At 47.5% G+C, this 10,386-nt stretch overlaps 1 protein-coding gene across 1 annotated transcript; it reads left to right on the top strand.

Annotated features, from left to right (window-relative positions):
• Positions 1-2,260: 2,260 nt before the first annotated feature.
• Positions 2,261-4,723, top strand: FIESC28_06374 (uncharacterized protein; the record flags this gene model as incomplete). Its single annotated transcript, XM_031160518.1, has 4 exons — positions 2,261-3,251; positions 3,301-3,704; positions 3,764-4,377; positions 4,630-4,723. The coding sequence occupies 4 exons, from the start codon at positions 2,261-2,263 to the stop codon at positions 4,721-4,723; spliced, it is 2,103 nt and encodes a 700-aa protein (XP_031015379.1).
• Between the last annotated feature and the right edge of the window lie 5,663 nt (positions 4,724-10,386).

The following is a 10,386-nucleotide window of genomic DNA, read 5'->3' as shown; positions in this document are numbered from 1 at the left end:
CTTCAAGTATCGTTTCCCAGCTCTTATATACGCTCAAAGTGTGTGTGTAGCGGTATCGAGTCGAGAACGGATGGTGAGGGAGGGGGTCGATGGTTGAGTTTCGGAAAGCGGTCGACGTGGAAGGCGGTAGGAAATGTTGCGCAGGCTTGACTAAAAGCGTTACAACAGCCCTTTTCTATTTTGAAGGGCAACGCTTAAGTAGAGCGTGGGAATAGACCAGCGTTTGGGAGAGGCAGTTCCTTGTATATGGGAAATACGTAGTGTTGGTAGAATAAAGGAGGGACTCACAAGACGACACCGAGTTCACGAGCCTAATGGCACTAAGAGTGTTGCGCGCCGCATTACGTCCTTAGGTTGTGCCACAAAGTGGCGCAGTAGTGTACAAAATCACAGTTGGCGAAGGAAGGCACGTGACAGGCGAGACTACCTTACCTATACTGTGGCTGAACCAGCTGTTGACAATTCGGTAGCCTGAAGAAGACGTCAGCCCATGATAGCATTTGCATGATATAGATCGGTGCCTGATATTGTAGAATGCCTACGGAAGACACCCCAAGTGACCAAAACTTCAAATACGTGGTCGTTTAGGCAGCCTTATTGCTGGAGGCCTCGATACCCAACTCTTGACTAACATCCACTGTTTCACGAATCAAGATGTCACTAGAAAGTTGACTCAGACACATTTGGAAATGTAGGCAAGTATGGCCATCTTGATTTAAAAAATAAATAAGGGTCTATGAAAAGGTGATGGTATGCTTGAGCTGATTAAGCCGTTGATGGGGCATTTCACTTACAACGACGAACCGTTGAACTCCTGGTCTTCCCGGAGAATATCGGCCAGATAAACTACTAAGGTATGAAGATATACAATATCAGCTTATGTTCATCAATCAACCGAAATCACGCACATCGATTTAGATGCACCGCTTTTGAAAAGGGTTATGCGTGTGATATCAGTCCCCAAGGTACCTATGCAAAGGAGCTGTGGGTCATTTGTAGTCACAAGGGATACCGATAAGAAGCTAGAGTCCGTCTTTATGAGAACGGAAAAATGGCGGTGTCTGTAGGTCAGTTCAGTTCCAAGCGACAAATACTTGGAGTGTGGATAGTAGGCATCAGGCTTTACAGCAGTTATCCCTTAAAGCGTGAGATATCACCTGGCATAATTATAAAGAGTCATCCAGGAATGGTACCTATGTAGTTGAAGCGCATCTCAACAAGATAGCGACGCTGAAAGGAAATGGGATTCAAACGTCATCAGTTAGTGGCTATGATAGTAGCTGGAGGTGTGGGGGGTAACACCGCATCATGAGCCGAGACGCTAACTGGGAAGAAGAGTTAAAGAGAGAGTTTGTATAAAATGTATCAATGGACCAAGCCAACGTTACGATGTGAATAGGTACTAGTTAGGTATCTCTTTATATATTTTCAAAAAGTTTGGACTCATTATTGCATTTTGCTTACCAGACTTACATGCTGGGCTCTCATCCGGATTAAACATATCGGTTCTTATACTGCGCGAATGCACTAACTGGTAAGGGTCTCTCTAATCGATACTGGGCATAGTGGTATTGGATCTTAGTACTGTATTGCCTCTGTTGCTGTCCTCAGTTTGCGAAGTCAGTCAAGACTATTGTGCATCAAGACAATCAGGATCAGACCTAGAGGATATTATATCTGTCCTCTGTCTTTTGTTCAACCTTATTACCCATCCATTGTATCATGACTCCGATATACTCGGGGAGGTCGGGTTGTTCAGTCACTAAAGACCATTGGAGCTCCAGGGGTAAGCTTGCGTTGCAGGTGTGCTGTACCCCTCCACTTTGCTCAAGGTCCACGGGTGTCTTAGGTAGGTCTAGTACCTACAGTAAGCCCGTGTTGTTAGGTGGTATGTCCTTCACCGGGAACTACCCACACTGAGGACGCCAAAATAAAGTAGCTTAACTACCAGTTTAAACTCGGATAAGTGAGCATATTATTTTGTCTCCCACGCCGTTGACGGTTAATTCTTATGATATCCTGATCCTACACCTACGTACCTGTAGCTTACCTTCCACCGGGCTGTCTGCCTGCCCGTCTAACGAAACAACAGACAGAACGGGGAGTACCTTACCTGCACAGACGCTTCTACTTTAACCACAACACATCAACAACACCTACGTTCCTCATCAAATAAGTTAGTACCTACCTACCTTGAAAGACATAATAAGTTCCTCTGGTACCTTCCTCTCATCGCCTTAGAAACGCATTGCCCCGTCACATGCCACATCCTCCTCATTCTCCTACTCCTACTCCGACTTCTAACCTTAGCACAACCAACATCAATCATTCCTCCGCCGCCCGCTCGACTCAAAGCTCCAACCCTCGCTCAAACCATCAACAGAACCGGAATCAAGCTTGGACTGGCACCGCGAATATAGATAATTCGGCTGCCTACCTTGCACGACTTCCGGGTCAGAGTCAGACACTCGGACGACGTCAACGCTCCCCAGCTTCTGACGGCCCCCTCGACCCCCAGACCGATAGTTCTCAAGCGCCAGGCGACGACCTTGGCGAGCCGCCCACCAAACGACGGAGAGCGAACGACACGATGGGCGGGAGCGACATCCCCGATCCCCATAATGGGGCTCCTCTGGGCGTCTCTAATGGCTCGACTGGACCATCATCTATGGGGGTCACCAATGGTCACAAAACTGCCGTAAATGGTTCAGCGACTCGCGACAATAACAGCACAACCACGAAAGATAATGGCATGCCTTCCAAATACTTCGGTCACAACCGCGAGGAGGTCACTCGGCTGTTGATACAAGCACTGTCAGATATGGGTTATCAAACAGCAGCGGACAACGTAAGCCACGAGAGCGGCTGCGAATTAGAAAGTCCTACTGTAGCTGGCTTCAGATCGGCCGTGCTTAACGGTTTATGGTCCAAGGCCGAAGAGTTGCTTGCTGGGGCGTCGTTCGAGGCCGAAAGCCAAGGGAACGGGCTTGTTCTGGCGCCAAGTGCAGACCGTAATGCCATCAGATTCTGGCTAAGACAACAAAAGTTTCTGGAGCTTCTAGAGCAGAAGGACACCAGCAGGGCTCTAGTCGTTCTCCGAAGTGAGCTGACACCCGTTTCTCACGACATAGCGAAACTGCATTTCTTATCAAGTCTCTTAATGTGTCGTTCTGTTGACGACCTCATGGCAAAGGCGGATTGGGATGGCGCAAACGGCCAGTCTCGAAAGCTGTTGCTCTCCGAGTTATCGAGTAAGCATTCCCCAAACAATACCGCATGATTTAGCTCTGACACAGCAAGAATGCATATCGCCTTCGGTAATGCTCCCCGAGAATCGCCTTGCAGTTCTTCTTGAGCAAGTTAAGCAGAGTCAGATAGACCATTGTTTATACCACACTCAAGCACTATCGCCGTCGCTTTATTCAGACCACTCTTGCGACAGGAGATGGTTCCCAACGGAGGTGGCACTGGAGCTTCGCGACACGATTGGCGAGATTTGGCAGGTAAAGTTCTCCAATGATGGCTCGAAGCTAGCTGCTTGTGGCAGCGGTAGGCAAGTTGTGATATGGGAAACACGCACATTCTCCGTGGCGGAGATTCTTGATGATCACGAAGACGGCGTCGGTAACATCTCGTTCAGCCCTGATGATTCCATGATCTTATGCTGCGCCAGAGACGGTTATGCAAGGCTATGGTCCACCAATGTGAGTCATCACTTGCTATGGGTTGTGACGGCTGTGAGCGTGCTGACATTATGAACTAGGACGGGCATTTGATCAGACAGTTCAACAGGTTCACAGAGCCTGTCAGCGGTGCTGTCTGGGCTCACGATAATCGCTCATTGATTCTCGGTACATTGGATCCTACTTACAGCTTGCGCACCATAAACCTACATACTAATGAGGAACACGACTGGGGCAAGAAGCACCGTGTTGAAGACCTGTGCGGGTCGCCTGATGGCCGATGGCTCGTGGCTCTTGACAACGAAAGAAAGATTCATGTTTACAACGCCGCTACACGGGAGTTGGAGTTTGATATGGAGCTGAATGAGCGGCCAACGTCTGTCAGCATCAGCCAAGACTCGCGACATCTGCTCATTAACAAATCTGACGATGAGGCTCAACTCATCGATCTAATGACACGTAATTCTGTGCAGAAATTCTTTGGGCACACAGGTGGCGCTTACATGATACGAAGCTCCTTTGGCGGTGCTAACGAAAGTTTCGTTTTGAGTGGCAGCGAGGATGGGAATATCTTGATATGGCACAAAAATACTGGTGCAGCGGTAGAACGACTGCATGGGCACCTTGATCGTTGTAATTCTGTTGCCTGGAATCCTGTCGATCCGTATGTCATAGCCTCTTGCGGAGACGACGGGTATGTAAAGATGTGAGTACAGTATTCTTCTTTTTCTTCCTTCTCCTTCTTCCTTCCTCCTTCTTTTCTTCTTGATACAGTTGCTATGGGCAATCTCTACTGGCTGTCACCCATTGGGTTTCACCCTGCTTGGAAGAAATCAAATTTACTGTTGACACTGCCGAGGATAATGGTTCAGCTGAAAGTCGAAAAGAGGAGGAAGAAGAAAGTTCAATTGTTGCAGCTGAATAGAGATGGCTGACAGTCGTATAGATGGACCAACAAAACCCATAGCGGCGAAATCCGAACTCGACATTTTCAAAGCCGTGCTAGCAATACGCACACATGGGACCGAGACGAGAGATAGTCTGATATGTGATGCCAATCTGTTGGGGAAACGAGATCAAGGAACAGGCAAAGGTCGATAACAAAGGCTTGAACTAAATACATACATAGGCTTAGCGAATGAATACATAAATATATGAATAGCCCAAGAGCCGGTCTAAATCCCCATAAAATAACCAAATTATTTTATCTCATGCTCTCGATAGTTGACTTGCCTAAACACCATGAAGTAACTGAATTGCTTTGTCCCTTCTGCTCCCTACGGACAATCGTTCTGATAACGTGATGACTGCCTTAAACATATAGCTCAAACCAGGCAGCACTTAGTTTCTGACTATGGTATCTATGATATCTAGGAACCTCGCTGTATCCCCTGGTATCCTTCAACATCCAATATGGAGTTAATACTTCATGATTTAGAAGTGGAGGTGCTGTGGAGTGACGGACGGGACGAGGAAACAAGTGAGTACGTAGACAGTGGCGAATGCTTAAAAATGAAAAGGTAAAGACTGCGGACCGAAGACATAGGATAGCTGAACAACCTGAGCTAACTCGGGCTGTGTAGAACCGAACCCCAATTAGAGGGGTCCTGTACCTGCATGATCCTACCTAACTTACGTATAATACTGGGACCAGGGCACATGGGTGATGGCCGTCTCAAGCATGGGAAGGCACGCCATTTGTGCATTACAGAGATCGAAGCCAGGCTTATTGAAGGAAGCGCACCGTAGCCAACTCGCGGTGGAGTGATATGGTACGATGTCGTGTTCAATACAGTAGGCGAATGTTCTAACGGTCAGAACCACGAGGTTCATGTTGGGCGACGGGCGGTCAGTAACCCTCTTGCAAGGGACCTGGGAACTGAGGCAATCTGATGCCTCGTGGTTACCGAGACAATATTGATTCGCGATAGCGTACTAATTAGTCAAGATGATCGGCGATGCGACTGAGTTTTCTAACCGGATTCCTGAGATAGAGGGGTTATTAGATCGATATGTATGTGCTTCAGGGCCCCAAGATCCGAAATCTTTGTATTCCACCTGAAGTTCGAGATCGAAATAACACGGACCGTACGTGTTTTACTGTAGACGACTAGTACAAGACTGATGCGAACTAGTCCCTGTGTCTTGGTTTGACGTGGGCCTAATGAGTGACGCCTTGTGAGTTGGAAACAGAGACTCAAACGTGTTTGCGATGGTACTGTACTTCGCTGATCGTCATGAAGAGGCACAACAAGTATCCTGCGGATAAATGATATGTCACTGAATGCGTCAATATTAAGATATCTTGATAATCTGCAAGAATAAAATAAGTGGCAGTTGATAGAGCATGTACGTATTCGGAAGCCTCAAAAAAAGATTGCATGCGTGGACCGACAAGGTCGTTCTTTGACAGCTGTGCGTGAATACTGTTGTTTATTGCGTAAACCACCGAAGAGCTTCGGACGTGCTGTGTTAAATGCGGCTTGTTTCCGTGTAGTCAATCCTGATGCTTGCACATCCTATCATCTGTAAGTGTGTGGACGCAGCATCACGACATGGGGGCAACTGATGTTGGTGTTGTCTGTCAAGCGCTCTGTTCGTCCCCTGGCTTTTTGATATCCTTGTCAAGCCTTAGGTGACCTGTGCATTATCGAGCCACGCTCCGTGGACGCTTTCACCCCTGAAGCTAAAACACTATATCCAGAGGACGTGCGCAGCGAGGCGGAGGATACGCACCGCCGAGATGTAAACAAAGGACCGAAGGAAACGCAAATAACCTACCTGTGTAGCAATTAGACATCTTGGAGAAAGGATCAAGCAGAGAGTATGTTGAGATTAGCAGCACCAATTCCACTGTAAAGCCCGAATATGAAAGGGAAATTATCATTCTGTTTCGAGTAATAAGGGATGGCATTGTCCCGAAGAAGCGAGGATAGAAACGTCTCGGTAGTTAATGGACTTTGGCAACATTGATGGAGATGACAACTGCTTTGGGTAGGGCGTCACAAGAACCCAGCTGCCCAGGTACCGTGATGTCAACTGACATATTGAGACCCTGAAATATCCCGGGAGTTTGAATTTCCTCTATCCCTTGTCTGCAAGTCAAGGGCCAGGGACTAGGAACGGCCGACGAGTCGACGACAGGTTGTTGATTGCCTATCAGTTTGCGCATCTGCCGTGACGAAAGCTCATGTGAGCGGCCATAGTCTGTTAGAAATAGAAGGATGACTTGGAGCAGATTTACGATCTCAACTGGTTCTTGTATATATCGACACTCCAAAGTCTGCAGACACTGAAAACTGTAAGCCAAGTACGACTACGTAGTGTGTCGTGGCCGACCTTGGCGCTATAGCCGAGACGGATTCTTTGACTAATGGTGTTAGTCGGTGGAGTTAGAACGAGGTTGAAGAGAATGCCGAGGTAAAGAAGAGGGAGGAAAAAAAGAGCTTTGGCTCACGATGGAGATGAGTCAGGAGCTGGATTTTGGCTCTTGAGATCTCAAAGCCAGCGCGGGAGGGGCCGGCGCCGCGTCTGAAAGGTACAGTATGGTGGTTAATTATCGCCTTCTGGGCTGTACAGACAACCAACCAACCATGTACAGTTCGTATCATGGATCTCCGATGACACCTCAGACCTGTTAGCGCGATGTCACAGCACCAACGGCTTAGCTTTTGTTCAGTGCTGACCACCATGAATCTCTGAGGGCGTCGTGGCGTAGGATCCAACGAAATTTCAGTCATATTGCGGAAAACGTCAGCCGGATGAAGGCAACTGTTGAAGGCAACTGTTGAAGTCGGTCAGCAATGGGTTTCCTTCTTCCATCTAAGTGACTTATTACCGGCAGTGAGCACTGCAACAAAGCAGACCTTTGCTTTTTTCGATCCATTGTGGGAGATCCATGATCCATGCAGATAATACGCAGATGACATAGGTACCGCGCTGCGGACAGTACCGTACCGTACTTTGGGAAACAACAAGCATGGATCTACACGCACGGGCATCAGAAGGAGAGACCCTAGAGACTCTATTCATCATGTCTCAAGCACAGGCCCTGCAAGGTTGGGTAGGTTGTTGGGTCAGATCCCGTTGAATCGGACAATTTGGTAAGTATCCAATGTACTGACGGTAAGGTAAGTAAGTGCCTGGTACTAAGGCAGGCAGAACATGTTATTCCCCTGAACAGAAAGGGTGAGATGAGGGCCAAAAAAGCCGAAACTTGAGATGAAGTAGTACTGCTACCAGGCTGCAAAGAGCAACAGCGGTGCGGAAGCATGCTCATTACTAGGTACCGCACCGCACCGTACCGTAGGTCGCGGCTTGTGGTCCACACCGAGCCATAGTACGGACACTGTAATGTACATGGAACAGGAGAGAGATGATAGATCGGACTAATGCAGCCTTTGCAGACGCAATCTGGCAGTCTTGCCAGAAAGGCACGACCCTGAGTCGTGTGCTAGCAAAGGAAAGAATCGACTCCACCTGCAGATCTCCGTGTTTGCGTTGCACCTTCTGTATTTCCAACGAATAACAAACCTACCTACCTAGGCACCTTTAGTATTTTCGAAATGCTCTTATACTGATATAAACAGGTCCAAATGCAGGATAAGGCAGTCAGTTGAAAATAATTTTACCAATATATACAAGTAACGATCAATTATTTCTTAGATACCTAGTCAGTAGGTGCTGACCTCGATTCAATAATATTTATCCCATAAGTATTATCACCTTACCCGAGTCAGTTTTGCGGGCAGGATTGGCATCGATTACTTACTAAACGCTAGCTTCTCAAGAATTACCTATAACTGGAAAGTGTGTGCTTTGATTCTTAGGTACTAAAGGTACTAAGCATGCAGACATACAACTTGCAGGGTCTGACACAAAACAAAACAATACAATACTATATAATATAATACAGATCACACCCGTCAAACAAGGCGTACATATCGTGCCGCACTTGTGTAGGTACTGTAATGTCTGGGCGTCTATTTTAGACTTTGTAACATCTCAATAATACAGTCAGTAGCGGGCATGGATATGGATGCCTACCTTAGTAGGTACGCTCAGTCCTCCCACCTAAAACCAACATTGCTGTCCCTGAGCTAAGCTAAAAGTTTGTAGCCATACCTACAGGACCAGTATCCATAACTGCCTTCTTGGGCAGGTATAGCCAACATTGGGATACAACAAATGTCGTTACTGTCCCTGCCTGCCTCAGTATCCAAAAAAACCAAGAAAAGATGCCGAGGCCGGCGAGGTGAGGCATTCCCTTCCCTTTCCCTTCCTTCCCTCGGTTCTTTCTTTCTTTCTTTCTCTTCCATTTCTGTTCGAGACGTTAATCTCGCCTGATTCCCTGTCCAGCTTTCCTCCGTACCTGCCTTAGCACCAATCCACCCGCATCACGCCTCGCACTTTTCACCCCCAGTCCTCCATCATGGTGGGGTCCTGCTCTAGTGAACCTCGTGCTAACCCTGAATGTCTCATCCAATATGGATAAGCTAAGACCATGTTGACATGGTCCCTTTCCTCCCGCATCCGTCCCATCCCATGCCATGCTTGCCATGATCCATCCCATCCCATCCATCATCTCCTTCAACCAAAGAAAAAAGCAGGGGTCGGCCAAGGTCGGTTAAACAAATCCAATGGAAGAAAGGAAGGAAGCAACCAAACAAGTCAATTACCAGTCCCAGCTGGACCTGATTGTCTAGACTAGACTAGCTGCCTGTCAATCAATCAATCAATCAATTAATCGGTCTTAAGTCCGTCTATACATCGATTGGCCTTGAGCCAGACTTGTTGTCCTACACCACTCTCGCTCGTTAAGGTTTCCACCTCAATCATTACCTATCCTACTCTTCTTTTTACTCTACTGTATGTTCAGCGTGGAACGGCTGCAGTACGTACTGCATTAGCACCTACCTCTACCTATAAGCTGGCAGACTGCTCCCCGGACATCTGCTGCCCGTCGCCGAACAGCTGCCGAACCTTCCATTCTCCGGCCGAGTCGAGTCCCCTTTAGCTTGCATCCGGTTGCCACCAACACCATTGGATCTTTCGATTCCTTCGATTTTTCTTCTTCGCATTCCGCGTCAACGGCTCCTTTGGCATCGTATTTGTTTTGCACTCCCCTCGTTGTCGATTGGCCATAGCCTTTTTGTTTTTGTTCATGAGAGCCCGTTTATTCGTCGTTTTCCTTCCTCGCTGGGCTATCTCGTCCCATAATACACTCTCGTCCATGATTCCTTTCTCATGATGCGACTGTGATTCCACTCGCTTTCTTGCTCTTTTTTTCATTCCCTTATTTTTCAGCACTTTATGATCCCCTGGCCCAAATTGTACCGTGAATCTTCTTAACCATTGCACTATTTCTTGTAGCGGTCACTCATCATGGATAATTTGGAAGGGATGCTCATGGTTCCTCCCGAACGGGGCCAGATCCTCGGAAGAGCTGTTTGGAAGGTTCGTCAGAATAACCCCCGCCGAGAACCTCCCCATTCCTGTGCTTTTGACTGACTCTGATCCGAAAAGCTGCGATATGTTGTCGTAGGAAGACGTAACACGAGGCTTGGTCCTAGTCAACCACAGTCGATATCTAACGGTCGCAATAACAGCCTTGGAGGCAACAGATCTTTCCCCAAACTACCTATAGAAGAATCGTGCATTCTCATTTACAAGCACAAGGTATATATACCTCCCAAATCTTATT

Source organism: Fusarium coffeatum (assembly GCF_003316985.1).
Source record: "Fusarium coffeatum strain FIESC_28 chromosome Unknown BRIP53273_contig_137, whole genome shotgun sequence".
NCBI lineage: Eukaryota > Fungi > Ascomycota > Sordariomycetes > Hypocreales > Nectriaceae > Fusarium > Fusarium coffeatum.
Note: the sequence above shows the minus strand (reverse complement) of the source record. Positions and strands in the feature narration are given on the sequence as shown.